Genomic DNA, 22,781 nt, shown 5'->3' on the forward strand with positions numbered 1-22,781 from the left:
CATATTAAAAACGTGTTAATGGAACATACATTAATATTAAAATATAAACACTAAATCAAATTTTGTCATATTTAACAAAAAATAATCCTTAAATAAAGGAGAAAATTTTTAAAATAAAAATACATATTGTATATATTATTAATTTAATTATATGGGAAATTAATTTATAAATACAATTAAGATTAATATTTTAAGTATACATTTAATATTAAAATCACGTAATTCAAGTAAAAAATTATATAGTTATTATTATTTTTTTAATAAATTCAAATTACATTATTTTATTAAATTAAAGTGCCTATAATGGTCTTAAGACGCCAGCCGTCTTGTTTGACACAATAAATTTATCTTAATATAGTTTTATGAAAAATGTTTTTATTTAGTAATTTTTTGATGAAAATAAAAATCATGTAAGTTGGCTTCGAATAACAACCATAAATCTTTTATCTGTGAATCCATTACGTATTTTCTAAGTCAAGAACATTCAATCAGGTAGTGAAAAGGTTAAACTGGATTGTTTGCGATTTCATGCTATGAATTTCAAGCCACTCGTTGCTTCTTAAACAAGAGAATTAACAAAAACAAAACACTGTATAAAACAAAAAAACATTTACCCCTATACATGGTGGCTTGACCATTTTCTTCTTTATTTATAACACATAATATCAGTATTGCTTCTTAGATGTAAGTACAACTACATGTATGTACAACAATATGTTTAACTAAATAAGGGCATATAATTTTTAGTTCTTGAATAAAATAATAATAGCCATTGGATTTAAATGCATAAGGTCAGAAACTGTTATAAAAAGATCAGTTACTATTCCATCACATGAAGACTATGAGGACTATGTCAAAGCTTTCCCATATCAAAATTCAATAATTTTGTGATTGATCCTTCATGACATAAATGAATCACTCTGTATAATTTGAGATAGAAAATTCCGAATATTGATTAAATTAATAGTTGAATATAAATTTTGTTACAGTTTAATTACACCGTTGCTGTTATTAACACTGTTGTTGAATACTTCATGTACAGTTGCATTTTTCATCGATGAATTACCTGACAAAAGTTTATATCCAGCATTAAACTTTTCATTGATTAATAGACGTGAAATAAGTGATGAAGAAGCTACCGTAATATATAATACAAATCAACAACAGCAAGCACAACAACTTCAACAACGTCATATACCAAGGCATCATCATTATGAAAATGTTAAATTTTATCATAATAAAACTTCATCATCGATAAATGCGTCATTATCTGCATCAAATATTAAAAATAATAATGGCCACGGCTTAAATAAAAGATCACCATTAAATGATGTTGTCAGTCGAAATATATCGATGGTGCTAGAAAATTTATTGAAAAATTATGAAAGTTCACAATTACCAACGCATGGTAAAGGTAAGAATTCTTAATCTGTTATGTATTATTATTTGTAAAAATAAGCAAATTATGTTCGGATATAAAATGAGTGTCGAGACTTCTTACATCCTTTATTTATATGAGATATTGAAAAAAGCAAACCATTTGCCAATTTATAATAAGATCATAATTTTCGTATTTTTTAAAGTTTCCCCAAGTTTTTAGAAAAATATGTTATAAATTAATTTTCAAAATATTTCCATAGAATATTTCAATTCAAAATCAGTTAGTCCTGTGCTGGAATGATGGAGACTATTTAAATAAAGAAAATTGTTGAGTTCTTGTATTGTCTTTGTATTTGTCTTTGACGAATAAAGATGAATTACTTTAAATAATGATTTCTAATCAAAATCGAGATAAAAATAGGTTATAAGTTTTTTGAAAGAGTATCCCTTTTAGTATTCCAAAATATTGGAATAAATCGAAAAAATTAAAATTGGTCTTAGAATTTGGGTTCACTCTATTAAATTAAATGACTATATAAAACAAGTGAAAATAAGTAATTGATTGTTAATTGTTTAAATACCTTATATAACTATTGATTACGCAATCGTTTGTTTTTTAACATCATGTAAGCAAAGATAGGCACTCTTACACACAGAGTAATAAGAGTATCTTTCTTTTTATTTCTTCAGTGTACGTAGTAATAAACAAACACATACATATATACAAAACATGTATACTTGATACAATTCAAAACATATATACAATAAATACTATATTTATGTTCTAACCTAATTTGCGCCCTCGCGGGTAAAAAGAGATGTTTACGAAAAAATGTTTCAAACAAAAGTTGTCTATTAAAAAAAAATATCTCTTACGGTTTACAAGATGGGACCCAAGGTCCAATTGATCTACTTTGGTCATTTAGGAACTCAAACTAACATTTTAAGTCCAGAACACGATATAAAAATTACAGTTTATATCTTATTTCGTTTTTTATTTAACGTGTCGACAGACGGACAGACGAACGGACGAACAGTTGGACGGAAATGGTCTTATTAGGTGTGTTTATGAACACCAGTTCCAAATTTTGTTCGACGCATCAAGATTTTTAAGCGTTAAAAACTTGGGACTAAAGTTAGTATACCATAATATATTTCATATATACATGGTATAACAAACTTGGGACTAAACTTAGTTTACCTTGATATATTTCAGTATATACTTGGTATACAAATTCTCAGAATTTAGTCTATCCTATCTTTTACAACTAGATAGATTTTATTCGTACGGATCATGTAATGTAACCAATTTGAAATATAAATTATTTATTTCAATGCCTTTCAGTGCTTAAAAAAAGGCATACAATCACAATGTTTTTATATTTTTTTATAATTCCCAACAAAATATCTTTGACATAATATTGTTTAACATTTCTAGGAATATCTTGTGCTTTGATGTCGAAAGCATGGATCTATATAAAAAATATCTTCACATCAAATGCGAAAACGAAAAATAACACGATGAAATGATTTCTTACAAAAAAGAGTGCAAATAAAACTGCGTGCGATAACAAATAAGAATTCCAAATGTTTTATTTATATTTTATTCCAAACGTTTATTCCTAATTTATTTAGAATAAAAAATTTTCGGAGTATATTTGTCAAAGAAACATCATATATGTTTCTTACAGAATGCATCAGGATCGTAAGGAACATAATGTTTAATTCAGTTTGAATTCCAAAGTGTTAAGATTAGAGGAGTCTCTACGTAGAGCTGACATTTTAATAGTTCTTTCGAATGAATATACTTGCCCGAATATGACGATAAAGTTTTTTTAAACTAATTTCTATTATAATTTTTTAGAGTTTTAAAAAGTTGGGTGTTTATTTTTAGTCTCTTTCAAACAAGTCAGTAAATGAGAAGATAGAAATAATTTATTTATTACAAAACTTAATTGAACTTTCATTATGGAAACTGTTTGTCTCTTTTCCGCTGATAATTTCATTTATCAGCTCCTCAATTATTTTCAGAAGCTAAGTGCACCTCCTTCATGCATATACCATGCACTACACCAGCCCATCATAACTATTAATTAAATTAATTTTTGTTGTGACGGCGTTTGTATCTGACTAGGAAAGCGGACCGGTAACTGCCGAAAGCCAGATACCAGACAAACAAAGCTTATATTATTTTAATCGGTTTTTTATACCATGCATATATGAAATATACATAGTATATTAAGTTTAGTCCAAAGTTTGTAACGCTTGAAAATAATGATGCTAGGAAAAAAATTTTGTCATAGCTGTTCATAAAATCACCCAATTAGTCCATTTCCGGTTGTCCGTCCGTCCGTCCGTCCGTCCGTCCGTCCGTCCGTCTGTGGACACGATAACTCAAAAACGAAAAAAGATATCGAGCTGAAATTTTTACAGCGTACTCAGGACGTAAAAAGAGAGGTCAAGTTCGTAAATGAGCATCATAGGTCAATTGGGTCTTGGGTCCGTAGGACCCATTTTGTAAACCGTTAGAGATAGAACAAAAGTTTAAATGTAAAAAATGTTCCTTATAAAAAAATAAAAAACTTTTGTTTGAAACTTTTTTTTGTAAACATCACTGTTTACCCACGAGGGCTTTAATTAGGTGCAAATTTTATAATATGTATTATAATATAGGAATATCAGTTGTGGGCGTGTCTAATTAAAAGTGAATATCTTTTGTTATTTACGTGACGTCAAAAAACAAACAATTGCGCATCAACACTGTCTATACATTTTTGTATGTGTTATGTGATAAAGAAATCAACACTGACTATGCATGGTATTTCAACAATTAACTCAGTCAATTGTTTCTTTTCACTTGTTTTTTTTAAAATAAAAACTTGGTTCCATTTCTGCTGAGTCACCCGGTATATAAAGTCACTATAGACTAACGAGTGTAAATATTCAATGTGTGAATTTCTTGAAACATTATTATTTACTGAATCGAATGAAGGAATGTATATTTGTAGTTATTGAAGAAGAAATCTATATAGGATTGTTGTGTTATCATATAATATTTGTATTACTCTTTAAAGATTGTGAAAAAGTCTTGTGAAAATTGTTTGATTTTTCAATTTCCCAATCATATAAAGTTAATATGACAATGTGTTTTTGAATTTTCGAGTCAATATATTATATACATTTAATATAAAATGAACCTTTTATAAAAAAGAAACTAAACTGATTTTTTATTTAGTGTTCTGTATCAAAAAAACCGACACATTTTTTTCTCATTCCATTAGATGTATTTTTATATTTGTATATATAAAATATATATCAAGATTCAAGGTAAACTAAGTTTAGTCCCAAGCTCGTAACACTTAAAAATATTGATGCTACGAAGAAAATTTGAAAAAGGTGTTCATAGAATCATCTAATTAGTCTATTTCCGGTTGTCTGTCCGTCTACCCGTCTGTCATCTCGGTAACTCAAAAACGAAAAGAAACATCAAGCTAAATTTTCTATAACATGCTCAGGACGTAAAAAATGGCTTTGAATTCGTAAATGAGAAACATGGGTCAATTGGGTTTTGGGTCTGTAAGGCCCATGTTGTAAACCGTTAGAGATAGAACAAAAATTTAAATATAAAAAATTTATTTTTATTTTTAAAAAATTAAAAAAGCGGTCTAGGTGCGACCCGAATGGTTCACCGACTAACTTCCCCGTGGAAAGGATAAAAAAATATCATATGTTATAATATTTATAATTTTTCTATTTTCTTCATTTTTTCGTGGCCTCCCAGCGAGGCATTCGCCCCCTGCATCCCCCAGGGACTTCGCCCCTTACACCCCAGTGAGCTTCGCCCTCTGCACCACCCATGACGTTAAAATTATATAAATGATAAGTGATAATAGTGACAATTACACAATTTTTCATTCGGTACAAAAAACGGCTTGACCGATTTTGCTCAAAACCTTATCAGGTCTAAGTTATTTAACTATGCGTTAAATGAAACTGGTCCCATGTCAATATCATCATTTGTTCTCGAGATATGCGAACATACCCGAACATACATACATACATACATACATGTGCACACACCATAAAAACCATACTATTCGATTCTAAAGGCCTTGAATCGTGGAGATCTCAATTTTCAATTTGCAAAATCTTACAATAACTATTACAATAACTATCCTTCAGGGAAGTTAACAACTTGTTATTAAAACGCTTTTTCGTAAACATTACTCTTTACCAGTGAGGGCGCTAATTGTGACAAAACTTTCACTATTAAAGATAGACAGTTGAAAATTTTCAGTTAACTTTAACTGGTGGTCTGTGAAAGATTCTAAAAAACCCAAAGAAAATCTGGAAAATATTTTCGAAATTTAACAAAAACTAATGCTACTGAAAGACAGCCATAACTGTAAAGCATTCACATTCAATACTTTCTACAGAGGGTATTTTAACAATTAACACAACAATTAATGCATGTACAGTTTTATGTCGTTGAAAACTACCTCTTTGCAATGTTGGGTGCAAAACTGCTTTAAGTTTTATGTCGTTAGAAATACCAATATTTTTGTGGGTTCAAAATGTACAATTTCTACGAAAAATTAGCAAAAAATCAAAGTTGAATGTTTACTAACAAAATCAAATCCTATAGTAGTCACATCCAACCTTTATACGAACTAATTTTCTATGGTAGATTTTATCATAGAATTCATTCAGTGCTTATAGTCGAGGTAAGAAAATGAGCGTGCCTGTAATTCCACCAATGCACAAATCTAAGGCTTTCTTCCTTAAAATTGCTGCCGAAAACATACATACCTTCGAACGAGCAATAAAGAAAATTTTCTTTACAATCATACTTTTTTTAAATTCTTTAATATATTGATTCATTTTCAACTGCAATATTTGTCAAATACCAGTGTTGTAATAATTCTGTTACAAAAGAAAATTGTGAACGTGACATTGATGTCATGATAAGACATTCCTTATTGTGCATAATTTTATATATATGCGCTATAGTGTAACAATTTTAATATTATTTATGACAAAAATATTTCAAATTTTTTTAAAACTTAAAATATGAAAATAATGTCGCGTTAAAATATGAAAAAAAATTTATATTTGATAAATTTTCTGTGGATCGTATATACGAAAAATAATAAGAGTAGTTTTTTGATCATGTGAATTTGAAAGATTTTTCATATGAGACAAATTGTTTTTTGAACATGTCTCAATACTTTAAAATCCTTATTTGAAAATGAAAAAAAAAAAACAATTTTTAGGAAAACGAGCATTCATCTTATTCATGTGTAAATGTATATCTATATATAAAGATATTGCAATATTTGTTTCCGTTTAATTATTACAGTGTGGGCCATAAAAAATGATGCCTTATAGCGTAGAAAACTGCTTTTTACTTTGTACAGTGACTAAAATCTTCATTACATTTAATTTTGTCAAAACTTTTTACTTAAATATTTAAACCAAACCGATTTAATGCTATTATGAGCGTTGCTTTACATTGCATGGGTTCTAGAAGTTTTCAAATTTTTGAATGTTGTTTTTTAACGATATTTATTTGAAAGAAAAACACCTATTTAAAAGTAGGAAACGTAGGGAATATTAAATAACCAACCATAAAAATGGTTCGTACAAAAGTTGTAAAGTAACTTCGATTTTGAGACAGTTTAAGGACGTTAAAAATCACTTTTTCTTAAGCTCATCTTTAAATCGTGCATAATCATTCTCATTAATGTCCTTTATGAGAAGGTAAATTTTTTAATACCCAATTGGGTGTTTAATTTTTAGATTTGAGCTGTTAAAGATTTCGTTTTTAACATATAAATCCCAAAATCCTGTAAGTGTTTTTAAAAGTATGCTTTATTATTTAACAAGGCTAATTTTCTTAAGATTAACTTGGAAATCTAATATTCATTAGTTAAATGCATGAAAACATTTTTCCATAATGAAAAACGCTTTTCCATAAAATGCATCGACAGTGATTAAAAATGAATGTCATTTGTGTTAATTTCTTCTAAATCTTTAGGCATCAATATTTCAAAAACTATGGTATATATCGAAAAATTTCTCACTTAATTTTCGTCCAATTTTTCTCATGATCTAACAATATCCACGGCCCTCAAAGTTTGAAACGAAAATCTGAAACATTTTCATACAAAATTTCATTTTTTAGGAACGGCTTCAAGTCAAAGTCATTTAAATCAAAATGAAAATTGCGGGTAATGAGCGGGGAATATCAATTCAAGGTTAAACAAATTCTACATTGAATTTACCGCTTTGAACTCTTTATTATATTTAATTTCCCCCTCCATCCTTTTTAGATAACAGTATGTGTTTCTAAGATTTTGCAGGTTAATGTTTTCTTTAGATTGGTAATTTTCCTTTGCTATAGGCATAGAAATGATGTCGCTGATCGACAAAAATACAATCGTCTAAAACAAATAACTATTTTAGACGATTGCATGTTTGTCGATCACCGACATCATAGATCTTAAATGGTGTTTAATCAGGATCATTATAAGCTACATTTGATGAAATCCCGTTTGCAAATCTTTGCCTCTAAGTTATGCCGATTCGAATTTATATAAGTACTGCTTAATTTATAATGGATTTTTCAGCATTATATTGCAATTTTTAATTTTCGAATTTTATATATTACAGTAAGTAATTTTGTCTCTACCTGTACATCATTTTTTAAATATATTTGTGTGTGTTGAGTATTGTGATGATACACGTGTGAAAGAATACACGTGTCAATGAATATTTTTGTAATATTTAGCTTGATATGTCTAGTATGAATGTGTAGACAATTTTCATACATATATAAATATTAAAAACCGCTATATTAAAGACACAGAAACATATATCAGCTAAGATAAAATGAAGAATTTGTTAATTCTAGCGTTGCTAAAATTTTGTTACATTTTAAACACGGAATTGAAATTGAAAAAAAAAAAATCGTATGGAAAATAAAAAACATTTATACAAAAATCTTTAAATTTATAAAAATGTTCCTTGTTTGTTTCGTAAATAGGATTAAAGTATTTAGAAAGTTATTCCAGAAATAAATCACTACTTAAAATTCATAATATTTATTGAATTTTATTAAAATGTTTTCTATGGTTTGTAATTCGACTTGTTTCGAAATTACCAACAAACATTGCCAAAAGTTTGCACAAAAGAAGTCTTCTGTAGCTGGTCATATACTGGCATGAAAGAGTAAAAAGGTAAATGAAATATCCCTTATTCTCGCACGTGGGAATATTCTGGTGGTGTCATGCATGTCACTTCTTACGCACACAATTTTACCTATGTCAATGTGCAGGCACTCGTGACTTACATGAAAAACACTATTATAGGTATCCCAGTTTATGGCCATCTTTCATACACCCTTTGTTCGAATATTGCTTAGAACTGCCTCGAATATACGAGTTTTCAAACGTTTGGGGGCTACAATGTCCTGAACAGACAGAATAAAATAAAATTAGATAATATTTAAATGATCTTTCAAAAATCTAAATTGTAAAATTGACATTAGAAATTGAGATTAGAAATTCAATGATTGGCAGGCAAGGGGTGTTCCAATTTCACTGGATGTTTCCCATTTTCTGTGAATACTTTCTCTCGTTTCAAACGTCAAAGGTTAATTGGAAGCATTCTATGAAAGTATGAATCGTTTAACTAACTCTCAAATTGTTCACTAAAGAAAAAACAATCTCGTAGAACAGTGTACAAACTTTTACGGGAAGATTATGGCCAATATATCGTCTTAGTGAGCAAATGATTCCCAACATTATACAAAAGTATTAAACTGGGCTAAAAATAAAAACACAATTTTTATTTGCTTAGTTCCGTTTTTTTTAAAATTATTTATTAAAAATAATTGCAATTAATAACAATGTTGTTTTGATAATGTCTTAAAAGAAGTTATTTTACCGAGGCCAACATTTAAAAAAACAAAGTACGTTTTTGAAGCACACAACGAAAACACACTTTAAAGTTTAGAAAGTTCAGGCCTTTTAGTTTAGGCCTCGATAAAATAAATATTACATGTGGTGCGTGTGTGTTTCTAAATTAAAGTAGGAAACTCAATTTGGATCACCTTTTATTAAAATAGACTTTAAAGTTTGGTGCTAAGGCAATAAAATTTCTCTTTCTCTTATGAGTAAATAATGTGAATTATAGTTAGTTTCAACGCAATTACGAAGAATCGAATTAATTGAGAAATGCATTGACGTCTAGCATATTTTTCTTGGAAAATATATTTTAAAATTAGAATTATATCAAAAAAGCAACGGGGAATTCTCATATATACAATAAAATTATTCAAATTAAAATTATTCTAATGAATTACTATAAATAGTCCAAAAAAGACTCTGTCTAGAAAAATCGTATATAATATAATAAATAGTTTTCCATTTAAAATGATAGAACTTTAGAATTAAATAGAACAAGTTGTGTATCAGATACCTATCTGCAAGAAAAGGTACTTTTGAAGTATAGATACACCAGCCAAATGTAATCCACAACTTCTAGACACCGAATCTATGCAGTCGAATAAAAAAATTTAAAGTTCTATCACTTTCGTTGAAAAACCCTTTATTATAACTTAATCTATTTTAGCAATATGATACGACAATATTTATGGTTATATTTTTCTTGAAAATAAATTATAATTATTATTTTAGAAGTTAGTTTTGTTAATTTGAAAAATAAAACATGTAGACGATAATAATTATTAAAGTTAAATTAATGTTCGTAATATATAAGTATAACTTTTAAGTGAGTATTTTCATATAACCCGATTATCTTAGTCAAAATAAGTGGTCAACCTCGGAATCTAACGGAATAAGCTGAATTTTTGTACAAACCTTCCTTTTATTAGTACAAATGTTGTCTCAAAAGTCACATATGATCACGCGTTTGCTTTCTTAGATATTCAAAGTCAAAGGTCTCGAAAATCAGTTTTGAGAAAGCGCAAGATGGTACGCTTACCTTAACGTACTTCGGTGCTGGATCACTATTTATAAATATTAGACATTAAATAATGATTTAAGTAGTATTTAATGAATAATTAAGGAAAAAAACGCATAATAGACTGGTATTTACGATTGACCCTGCCTATTATACGGTTTTTTCACTAAATTATCGATTAAATACTACTTAAATAATTATTTAATACCATATATCTACTAATATTGACCCTACACTGAGGGACGTATAGCTTAGCGCTCCATTTTCTGCGACCTCTATTTCAAAACGATTCAACGTATAAAAAAATCTTTCAGAAAAAAAAATATCTCAGCCATACGTACCTTAGTGCAGGGTTAATATTTATAAATATAAGGTATTAAATAGTTATTTAAGTAGTATTAAATGAATCAATAAAGAAAAAACCCGCATAATAAATTGGGATTCACGATTGACCCTGTCTATTATACGGTTTGTTCACTTAATTATCGATTAAATACCATTTAAACAATTATTTAATACCTTATATTTATAAATATTGACCATGCACTAAGGTACGTATCGCTGAGATAATGTTTGTCTGAAAGCTTTTTCTATACGTTTTACCGTTTTGGAAATACAAAGTGCAGAAGATGGAGCACTGAGCTATACGTACCTTAGCGCAGGGTCAATATTTATAAATATAAGGTATTAAATAATTATTTAAGTAGTATTTAATCGATAATTAAGCGAAAAAACCGTATAATAGACAGGGTCAATCATGAATCCCAGTCTATTTTGCGGTTATTTTCATAATTATTTATTAAATATTACTTAAATAATTAACGATTAAACGTACAAAAAAAGTTTCAGACAAAATTAGTAGAAAATTTTATCTTCTACAACTTTTAAATGTTCATACGATTTAAGGCAAAATAAACGAGATATTCACATAAAACTTATTTGCGAGACCTTTGATTTTGAATATCTCAAGGACCCGGACGTCTGATCATATGTGACTCTTGAGACAAAATTTGTACTATGAAAATAAAGGTTTGCACAAAAATTCAGCTTATTCCGTTTGATTCCGAGGTGAAATCCTAAGATGATTGGATTAATATATTAGTTTCACACATGCTAAAATTGTATTTTATTCGATGTAATTAATATTTATACAATGTGTAATACCAGCCCCGGATCTTCTTTTTTGTTTAAATCAGATCAAGAACTTGATAATAGCGTATGGCAGCAAATGGGTGATATTTTTCATGGGGAAATAAAAACCCTTTAATAAATTATAACTATTTATCTGTATCTTTTTCTCTCTTTAGAAGACATTTGCTTAATCTTCAGAAACCCGCATTTTTTTCTTTTTAATTTTACTGCAACACGACGTGCTCCGTCTCAAAGGTACTTTTGTAAAGGTACTTTGAGTATTACAAAGGTACTTTTATATACAAAGTTTAGGGTCACGAAGCAAGATAGACGTTCCTGACTTATTCTAAAATGTAGATGAGTTTTAATTGTTTCAGTTTGCTGAAACATCACTTAAAGCTTGCGTTCAAAACCCACTAGGTGTTTTATAATATTTTTGTCACATTATATTATGATTTCCGGAGCGGAAAAATCGGTGCTCCGATTTTTTTCACATTTAAACAGATTTTTTTAATTTTAATTTAATTTTAATTTTTTAAAACCCAAGGGAATAAGGTTTTAAAACATCAAATATTTTTAAAAGTTTTAAATTTTACAGCATTTTATTTTCTTTGCATTATATAACAAAATTTTTAAACTATACAGAAAGTATATTTTGTCTCCCTAATTCTAACTATATGCCTTTTATGGCATTGTTAGTTAGGAGGCCCTTTAATGCCGCAGGTACCTTACTTATTTCGAATATACAAATGAAAATTTTTAATCGAAACAATTTTGATGAAAACATTCAAAAAAGGTACATTTAATTTATCGAATAACAGTGGTTAAATTCCCATCTTACAAATAAAATACACCATATATAAGATACCTTTTTTATAAAATTAATTATATAATTCATTCGAAAATGATAATTTACAAACAAGTTCTGTATCTGTACAGTGTGTCGCGTCAACAATAGTTAAGAAGTCAAACGTAAGTAAAGCCATACACAGAGTTAACGTTAACTTCCCTTGCTAAGGTAAACATGTGGTTGAAATTATTTGCACCTTATTTTTAACTTTTATGATGAATTTTGTTATAACTTCATGAATGTAAACGAAAAATAATAATCACATTTTCGATATCTGCCTTGGTTTTCGAAATATCGAAAGCTAAATAATTAAAAAAAATTTCAGCAAATCAATTTTTCGATATTGTAAAAATTATTCCAGATATCGAAAAATTTTAATCTTACTTTTCGTCTTATATTGTCAAGTTTCACCATCAAAATCGTAAATATTCTTTTTTTTAACTTGTATCCTCACTACCATGCTCATACATCCTTAATTAGTCGGGCACAACGGTTTTTTATTTCAATAATTTATTAAGTTTTTAACTTTGAATAGTTCTTTTTAATTACCACCGATTGATTAGTTTTGGAGAAATCAATGAAAACATATCATCCATCTACCATTTTCCCATAAGACCAATGTTAAATACGCCCACTTTTGAAGTCATTTATTTATTTAAATAATCAAGCCTTTTATCCAAAATTGCCCTGACGTTTGTACATCCTTTAAAAATTTTTTCCATTTATTAATAATTATTACAATTTAAATATTTTTTTATTTGTTCAAAATTTGCTCTCGATTACCTCTTTTTTATCAAGAACGCATTCCTGTTTCCTTCCAGCGGAAGGGTCATAATTTCAATATATATATTTATAGTTTTTAGTCTTATGCAGCAACAAATTGAAATATCTATGGAATAATTTCCCGATAACGAATAATTTCGTGTATTTACCAACTTAGGGAAAATTTTTTGGTTATATAAACATAAATTGAATTTTTATCTACTTGCGGCGTACTTTGAATATAAAAATATTAATTTTTCGGTTTTTATACGATATTTTTCTCACACAAAGTTAGGACTCTACAGTCTCGATAGCAAGAAAGGAGTACAAAATGATTTTGTTCATAGTTTCATATATATTGAATTTTGGTCAAAAGTAGAGATCTTTTTTTTCCAAAAAATTGCATAAGGAATATCCTCTCCAGATTGACGTATCCAATCAGGGGGGACAGTCTATCTTAAAGAAATAAGGTACCTGAATATAAATATATTTAAATACATCCGAAAATGTGTGGTTGAAATGGTTTTCTAATAACACAGTTAACATTTTCACAAGTTTATAATAATTATTATTATTTGTAAATAATGTTATTAAACATCTATAAACTATGTAAACAATTTGATAAAAGGAATGTGTAGTTATTATGTGGTTTTTGAAAAAGTATATATGAAAGGGTGTTGCGTTTACCTATATAACATGATGAGGGAGAGTTGTTTACCCTTTTGTATTTATTACATGTATATTATATACATCGTGTTTATCATGAGTGTTTCAAAATTTATCAAGATGAAAAAGCAGTCAACAAAGCAGAAATACTATGTATAGACAGTGTTGATTACACTGTCACATTACACATACATAACTGATATTTCCCATATAATTGTTATTTCTAAATGATATTTCCCATATAATTGTTTGTATATTTGATTCGAAACTTTTTTCGATTTTTCTTTATTTTATAAACAAAAATAAAATCTTCGGAATGCTTTGTATAAAAAAATTAACTAAACATAATTTTGATTCGAAACTTTTTTTGATAACTGGGAGCAGTGTGTGTTTTGATAGATTGTCTCGAATATCACACAAAAATAAAATATTCGGAATGCTTTGAACGAAAAAAAAAATTAACTCTACATTTACGATCTATAAAAGATTACAATATTAAATATAAGTTGTCAAAAGTTCAAAGTAATACCAAAATTCATTTTTTGTGTATGTATCAATGAAGAAATATTTCCCTTTTATAAACACGAAACATAGTAAGAGCAACACAGCTCGTATAATATTGTCTAAAATATTTATGTTTAAAAGTTTTACGATATCTTAAATAGTTTGGGGTTTATCTTTGTGATAGGTTTTAAATATATTATGGTGACACATTTTATATACTTATATCAGATAAATTTGGTTTAGGGAAACTTACGTTACAAAAGAATTTCTTTAATTTTTTTGTTATGCTACTTAGAAAATTTATTCTGAAAAGAATTATTTTCGCGTTATCACAAGAGTATATCAAATGATAAAAAATGTATTTTTGAATTATTTTTTTCAGGTGAACCTACAATTGTTCAAACGAATATATTAATACGAAGTATGGGTCCAGTTTCTGAACTCGATATGGTAAGATTTCTTAAGGTTTTTATAGATAGAATGAAAAGAGATTGAAAACCGAAAAAATTGAATTAGATCCTCAGCACATAAAGAAACGAAAATTTTACCACGATTGTTTTAATCTGTCTTTTGGAGTACGAAAAAAGATAGATTTTGCAAAAAAAGACAGCCGTTAAAAAAGATAGTCGTGCTCAAGTGTAGGATTTATAGATATTGTGTTTTTCACTTTTCGTGTTGTGACGAAAAGACTTTCTCGATTTCTCGGTGTCATGTTCCTGCTACTGGAAGATTTTCTTCAGAAAACAATATTTGTAACTATTTCTTGACTGCTAAATACTGTGGTCGATAAGTTAAAATTTTACTACTTAGGCTACTCGTGCATTGAAAATGTGGTATGCGCTTTAAACAGAGCTCAAAGCTAGGCTTCCATGAGATTGGCTCTCTATTTTGAGAATATCCTACCCCAAGTTCAGTCTGGGTCTATTTGTACTCCTCATGTCTATGAAAAAGTCGATCTATCAAAATTTACCAACTCCTATGCTTTATTACAAAAAAATTTACTAATCTGAATTTATAAAATGAATTTTCTTTTATTTATAGGAATATTCAATGGATTGTTATTTCCGTCAATATTGGCGAGATCAACGTTTGTCCTTTCTTGGTCCAATTAAATCATTATCATTGTCAATTAAAATGTTAGAACGTATTTGGCGACCAGATACCTATTTTTATAATGGAAAAAATTCTTATGTACATACAATTACCGTGCCAAATAAATTATTACGAATTTCTCAAGAAGGTGATATTTTATACTCAATGAGGTGAGTATTACAATTGTTTTTTTAGATTTTGGAAAAAATTATACTAATTTAAAAATAATAGTTAATTTACAAGACTGGCTTTGGAAAATTTTAGAAAAGTACTATATTTTTTGAATAACTAATCATTTACCAGTCATCATGCTCTTATTTTCTAGTTTGTTTCAGTCTCTTCTGAGGCCTGGTCTCTAATTCTGAGAAAATTCGAAAAATTGTATAAACTTAATTTTATGTTTTTTTTTGCCCTCAATTGGCCTTAATTGACCAAACACGAATATATGAAGCACACAAAAAATATCAAAGTGGTTTCATTTAACGATTGGATGATCAATTTTTGAAATATTGACTAAAGTTCTATTCGAAAACCTTTATTTCGGAGCGAATTTAGAAATATTTTCTAAAATTAGGTTTTTATATTTCTAGTATCCTAATTGCCTTTAATTATTATTATTAGACACGAAAATCTGGTTGAGGGAATTGCTCCTTGATCTCACAAAAACAAGGGATGTTCCGACAAAAATAAGAGATGTTCCGACTAATTTCAAATTAATTAATAATAAAATAAAGCATTGTTTTAAGCGAGACTGTACACACAGAATCATAACAATGAATCATATTGAATGTATATATATATATATATTCTTTATTGATATACAAAAAGCAAATCAATCATTACAAACTTACATTTTGTGTTACAATATATGAAAAATAAAATAAAACTAAATAAAATAACATAAAATTCTTTATATTTAAAATCTTAATTCTCATATTTTTAATGTGTGTAAAGCATCAAACCTGGCCATCAAAACAACAAACTTTTCCTCTTCGATAGAATGAAATTAATATAAGTCGTCACTACTATTGCTTTATCATACTCAGAAACATTTAAAATGTTCGTTAGGTTATTCAATCCCATTGCAGAAACCCTATCTCTTTCTGTTCCTCTGGTACCTTCACAATCCATAAGTAAATGTTGTCCAGACTCTAGCCCACCACATAGAACACACATCTTGTCTCCTAATGAATTTCGTACATAGTTCCAGGCGTAAGTGTTTAGTCTGAACGAAGCTAGGATTCTCCTCTGGTCTCTATTTAATATATTTAGATATGGTGCGCCAGTTTCGAAATGGGGTATGCATGAAAACATCTGCATGTATATACAAACAAACAATATCATTTTTGAGTGATTGTAGGGAGCGGTGTAGAAAGTTGGGGTGGGCGAAAATTCCGATTACTGGATGTTTCCGATTATGGAGACTCTAGAAAGAAAATTTTGACTGTAAAATAAAGCCTATACCATATAAGAAATTTGCTATTAAAACTTATACATCTTATCTACAGTAAATTTTATTACCAACCGGATTTAAGATAATTATATGATTAAGATTTATATAAATTAGGTTTATAATTACTAACCTTTTATAGTTTGCCACATTATAAATTTATTAACTCAAAGCGAGGATAGTTTTTTTTTTTAATACAACCATATATTTCAATTATATTTCTGACATGTCTATGTTCTTGTGTAAAAAAAGAGTGTGTAGTCTCTTGTGTGGAAAAAGTTGTTTGTGTGTTTTTATATACAACTTGCAAGTTATCATCGCTGTAACTATTTAGCTGTAAGATAAATGAAGACATTCGGTAAAGGATATTTAGTCCTACAAAAAAAGTTTTACTATTTTACTGCATGAAGTAACTTGTTTGAATTAGTAATTTAAAAAAAAAATATATCAAAAGTTAATATATCAAATTGTAGGTATAGTAAAAACAGTGATGACAAGCGGTTTATTTTTTAAGTCTCGAAACTGTCGGAGTGTAACTTGTAATGGAATCAATTTAAATTCGAGCGTATGTCCAAATGCATCGATATTGCTGGAGATGTAGGAAAGATTTTAAAGTTCGAATATTTGTACCTAAAAGTTCATGTTTTTATCTCCTTTTTTTGTATCTTCACTAATAAAATTAAATTTTTTTAAACTAATGACTAACTATTTCAGTTGATAGAGCGCTGTCCCCATTTAGTTTTTGTATCATATGAGTTGTACATGATTTTCGAAATACCATAAAATTTTACACACAGGGTTATGGTTCAAGAAGCCTAGGCAGATTTTTTCTAATCGTTGTTATTTGCAGCACAAACAATATTATCAAAATCATTTAGAATCATCTAAAATAAATCACACTGTACGTTGAATTATTTTTTAATGTGGGTACAGTGAAATGTTTTTTGAAATACGTACTTGAAATATCCATTTATTTCCCCTTAAATACATTCTTCTTTTAAAAACCAACAATTATCTTCTTTTCGATTGTTCTAGATTAACAATAAAAGCAAAATGTCCAATGGAATTGCGTAATTTTCCAATGGATCGACAATCCTGTCCACTTATTTTAGGAAGTTGTAAGTAAAGCTTTGATGTAAAAAAAAATTTGTTATAGATATTTCCAAATGATCTTTATTGCAATATATGCATAAAAACATACCCATTTAATTTATAATACAGTGAATAAGTCGGAAAAATGCGCAGAAACAGCACCGATTTTAATGAAACTTTTTGTAACGGGTTTATAGTACCCCAAGGAACAATCAGTCAATTTAAGCAAGCTATAAGGTGGCATTGTGCCTAAGTGGGGGCCCTCAGCATTTGGCTTAAAATTTTCATTTAGTATTTTTGTTCGCTAAATACGAATTCGATGTCAGATTACAAGGGCTTAATTTTCACGTACTCTAAAAATCGTGCGATTTTTGGCCAAGAATTTCACTTTAAAGGCACAAAACAAACTCACAATATTATTTTGGTACAAAAAAACACAATTTTTTGGCACAAATACAAAATTTTACATTTAGTTATACAATTATATCAAGGCATTAGTAGATTCTAGAGTCTATGTTCAGAAAAAAATATTTATTGTTTAGTTACGATTTTCGAAACACGTTACAGAATCCGAGTAATGTGACATCAGAATCACAATCAGCGACCAAAAACAACCCCTAGAGCGCAGTTTAGACAATACTTATTTTGCCGTTTTTGTGCCAAAAAGTGAAAAATTGCATGATTTTCGGAAATTCGTGAAATTTTACATTGAATTCGTATTCAGCGAACAAAAATACCTGGCAAAATAAGTATTTTAAAAAGATTTTGGGCTACATATGCCACTCGCTGGTGCCCTATGTCCTCCTACGACTTAGTTAAGTTGGCAGAATGTTCCTCGGGATCCTATAAACACGACACAAAAATTTTCATTAAAATCGGTACTGTTTCCCAACTTTTCTATGCATCTCGGCTTATTTACGGTACTGTTTTTTTTTTTTTTACAATATCAAATTGAATTTTCGTGGCGGATTTCTCTAGAACATAATTTTAAATTAAATAAAAATCATAATCCAAGTGGCATTTTTTAAATAACTAACTTTTAAAAAAATTTTTTTAGACGCATACACATCACGCCAGTTAGTATACCAATGGCAAAATGACGCTAGCGTAAGTTTTATACCTGGGATGGCCTTATCCCAATTCGATTTGATGAGTTATCCTTACCGGAATTTTACATTTAAACGACGTGAAGGTTATTGCAATAATAAGCTTATTTCAGTTGAAAAAAAAATTTTAACTTTTTTCTCGATATTTTCAGGTTTATTTTCGGTATTACAAGTTTCTTTTAATCTTCAACGACATACTGGATACTTTTTAATTCAAGTATATGTACCATGTATTTTAATTGTAGTACTTTCCTGGGTATCGTTTTGGATACATCGTGAAGCAACAAGCGATCGTGTTGGCTTAGGTATTACGACTGTACTAACATTATCCACAATCAGCTTAGATTCACGAACTGATTTACCAAAAGTACGATATGCAACAGCATTAGATTGGTTTCTACTAATGAGTTTTGGATATTGTATTGCTACATTACTGGAATTTGCTGGTGTACATTATTTTACAAAGGTATGTAGAGATATTAAGTTCGAGCAGAGACATATTAAGCTGAGCTAACTAAGGAATGACTTCGAAAATTATCACGTACAAATAAAATGAGAGTGACTCACTTAGATTCTAGAGTACTAATAAACCATTAAAAAACACAAAATTTTTATTCAAACGATAAGTGCCTCAAAATACGCTCGAATATTGATAATTAATTGTTATGTGGTCATGACGTCAGTTGGCTGTGTAAACAAATACGCTGCTTATCTTTATTTTACCATCTTCCAATAATTTATTTTATGTAATTTGGTCCCAGATACAATTTAAAATCATATCTCCTGCATAGAGGAATATATTCGAAGTTTTAAAAAACTCTCGAACGCGACTACTTTTTATATGTAGTGTCAGTCACGTTTGCATTTTGTTAAATAAATTATAAATCATAAAATTTTCTGAGCACATATTCTACTACAGAGGAATAAATTTAGAATCAACCGTAAAACTATACTAAAACTAAAATCGTTAACTTAATAATAGTATTCATAATATGACGCAAAATAAAACACATTCAGTCGAATGTAGTGTCAATCACATGTGTAATTAAAGAAACTCAAGCATAATAAAAAAATACTACCATATAGTTTTTACAAAATATCATAAACTACCTATTTTTTAATTGAGACTAAAACGTTTCTTTATCAGTAATTTATATACCCAGAAAATGATTTATATACTCCGTTTCTTTGTGCCCATTAAGACATTTAGCCAGAATGATAAGAGTTACAATTAATCAAAAATTTAGACAATTTAGCTGGGAGCCACATTATCCATAAGATTTGTGCGCCATCAATAATAAGAAGATTAATTGTCAAATTAATATTTTCTTAATTTTATAAGTCTGCAAAATATTAACCGTGAGCCCATGGTGTGGCAAAATTTCGATTTATCATTTCACCTGCCTTTTGAGGGATAGGTAGAAAGCTTAAGTTTAGTTTTTAAGAAAATTAAGGTTTTAAGTCATGACTTGGGTAACTATTTGAAAACTCTGAACAACAAAATACGTGAACAAATACTGCACCCATTTTCTTTAACAGCAAACTTAATCTTGCCAATACCAAAGAATAGGTAAAGGGAATCAATTTCTGTATTCATAATAAGTATTAAACTAGTAAGATTTGGAAAAAGATTAAATAACATGTAGTTTTCAGATTTTAGTTTTAGTTTTTAACATTAAATTTTTAAGGTTGGTAGTGGTGAAATACCTGTTGACGAAGAAGAATGGGAAGATTGCGGTGATTGTGTTGAACAAATTGGGGGTTCTCTTTCACCACCTGTTGATTTTATCATGAATACACCACATGATTTTAGTAATGTTGCCAGTCCATCTTCAGGTTGTCGCCAAATTGTCGGCCGCAGACGTAGTTCTTTAATTTGTCCCATCTATAATGTACGAAATGTGATATATATGAATTGTTTCTTGAATTTATTTCAAAGGAGAATATTTTTCAGGATCCTACATCATTGAGTTACTCTGGACGACTTCAACGTGGATCATTAACTAATCAAAACATTTCACCACCCCCAACACATATGCATCAAATACCGGGTGTTCGAACTACAATGGAACGTACTACACAAACAGATAATTTTGTTCCACGTTGGAAACAATTCTTTTATTGTTTGATCGGTGATGATCAATATAGAAAACAACGCCAACGTGAAGCTGCAGGTAATAAAAATTCAATTAGATAGGTCAAGATACAACAGCAATATTTAGAACAATTCGAGATGACTTAGCAGATTAGCAGATAGCTACTAAACGGATGAACCGATTTTGATTTGTTTTGTTTTCTTGTTTTTTTGTTTGTTTGTTTGTTTGTTTGTTTGTTTTTTTTTGTTTTTTTTTGGTTTCATAGGTAATTTAATCAAAAGTGTTCTTAGCTATGATTCAAGAAAATCGGTTCAGTCTTATATAAGCTACAAGGAAAAAATCGTATTTAATAGGTATTTTTTGAATTTCACTTTACGTGATTCATAATTTTGATACTTAAAGTAAAACTGTACGTTGGCATAAAATACTTTAGTCGGGCTTACCTTAAACTGCTATTAAAGACGTAGGTAGATATTTCCTATACCCATGAATCGGAAATCAATCGAAATGATATGGTATTTCAGTTTCTGATTCAATTCTATTCCAAATTTCAAGATATCGGAATAGATTTGAATTGAAATGATCTTTTCTACCCGCTCCTATTCAATTTTATAAAGTTTGAATCAGATATGAATAGAAAAATAATTGTTTTCTGATTCATTACCAAATCAAAATTTTGAGTGTGTTTCAATTGGAATGATTGATTGGGAAATTCGATCCATATGTAAAATAAACTATTCAGTTTTTAACAAGTGTTTATTGTTGTTGTAAATTGATTTAATTTTTTTTAAATTTTATTATAGATTGTTCTTAATTTTTTTTAAAAATATTTCAGGACGGAATAGCCATGAACATGGTGTAAGCAGACATGTGAATAGCGTATCATATATTGATAGAACTGCTCGAATTATCTTTCCGGGATCATTTACGATACTAAATATTCTTTATTGGGTGGTTTATGTTAGTTATCAAGATGATTTTAAATGGTATGATCCGCCCAAATATAGTCATTAAGAGCGAGTTCAAATAAAGGGTGAAAAAACGATATTGTAATTTCTTATTGTGATTTATAGCTAATGAGCATAATTTTAGTGGCACGCACCACAGGTAGCATCAGAATTATAAAAAAAGGAAAATCGCATTTATAACAATTTAAAAAAAAAATTAAATAACGTTTGCCAGCGCTAGATTTATACATGCACATGGGGCTAGGGACAAATTTACACTCACTACCAAATTCGGGGGATCAGAAAAAAAATTTCTCCGCGTTATCGAAACTGTTTGGGAAAGTTCAATCGTGTTGGAAACATCTTCAAATTAAAAATTATAATATTTAACTTTTTCATTTTCCAAAAAATGAATAATTAAAAAAAAAATTTAATTATCAAATATATAAGCAATTACAGATATGAATATGAGTTTACGTTTCTGAATTAATTCAGGAAAAATTCTCGGTTATTACTGAATTTGGAAATTTGTATAGTACAGAAATTCAAAGGCAATCTGTATTAACGTTTAAGAAATATTTATTTCTCAGATCTCGAGTCTTTATTGGATAAAGAATTTGTTCACTTTCACTCGTTTTGAACTGAAAAAGTGATAGAATGGGCTGCATACGAATGAGATTTACACTGAGTTTCCGAACGTGAGCATATCGAATGTTTATC

The 22,781-nt window shown here is 28.7% G+C and overlaps 1 protein-coding gene across 1 annotated transcript; it reads left to right on the forward strand.

Annotated features, from left to right (window-relative positions):
* Positions 1-1,314: 1,314 nt before the first annotated feature.
* Positions 1,315-22,128, forward strand: LOC123293147 (gamma-aminobutyric acid receptor alpha-like). Its single transcript, XM_044873863.1, has 9 exons — positions 1,315-1,414; positions 14,661-14,728; positions 15,320-15,540; positions 17,856-17,938; positions 18,970-19,104; positions 19,171-19,484; positions 20,707-20,910; positions 20,973-21,192; positions 21,950-22,128. The coding sequence occupies exons 1-9, from the start codon at positions 1,354-1,356 to the stop codon at positions 22,126-22,128; spliced, it is 1,485 nt and encodes a 494-aa protein (XP_044729798.1). The 5' UTR covers positions 1,315-1,353.
* The last annotated feature ends 653 nt before the right edge of the window (positions 22,129-22,781 follow it).

This window comes from Chrysoperla carnea, chromosome 2, assembly GCF_905475395.1.
Source record: "Chrysoperla carnea chromosome 2, inChrCarn1.1, whole genome shotgun sequence".
NCBI classification, from domain to species: Eukaryota; Metazoa; Arthropoda; class Insecta; order Neuroptera; family Chrysopidae; genus Chrysoperla; species Chrysoperla carnea.

What these genes read in the sequence shown, in the direction of transcription:
- LOC123293147 (XM_044873863.1), top strand. Translation starts at nt 1,354, where the DNA reads ATGGTGCTAGAAAATTTATTGAAAAATTATGAAAGTTCACAATTACCA. An exon ending in CAGTTTCTGAACTCGATATG is followed by an intron (nt 14,729 to 15,319) that starts GTAAGATTTCTT and finishes TTTTATTTATAG; the next exon opens with GAATATTCAATGGATTGTTA. An exon ending in GTGTACATTATTTTACAAAG is followed by an intron (nt 19,485 to 20,706) that starts GTATGTAGAGAT and finishes TAAATTTTTAAG; the next exon opens with GTTGGTAGTGGTGAAATACC.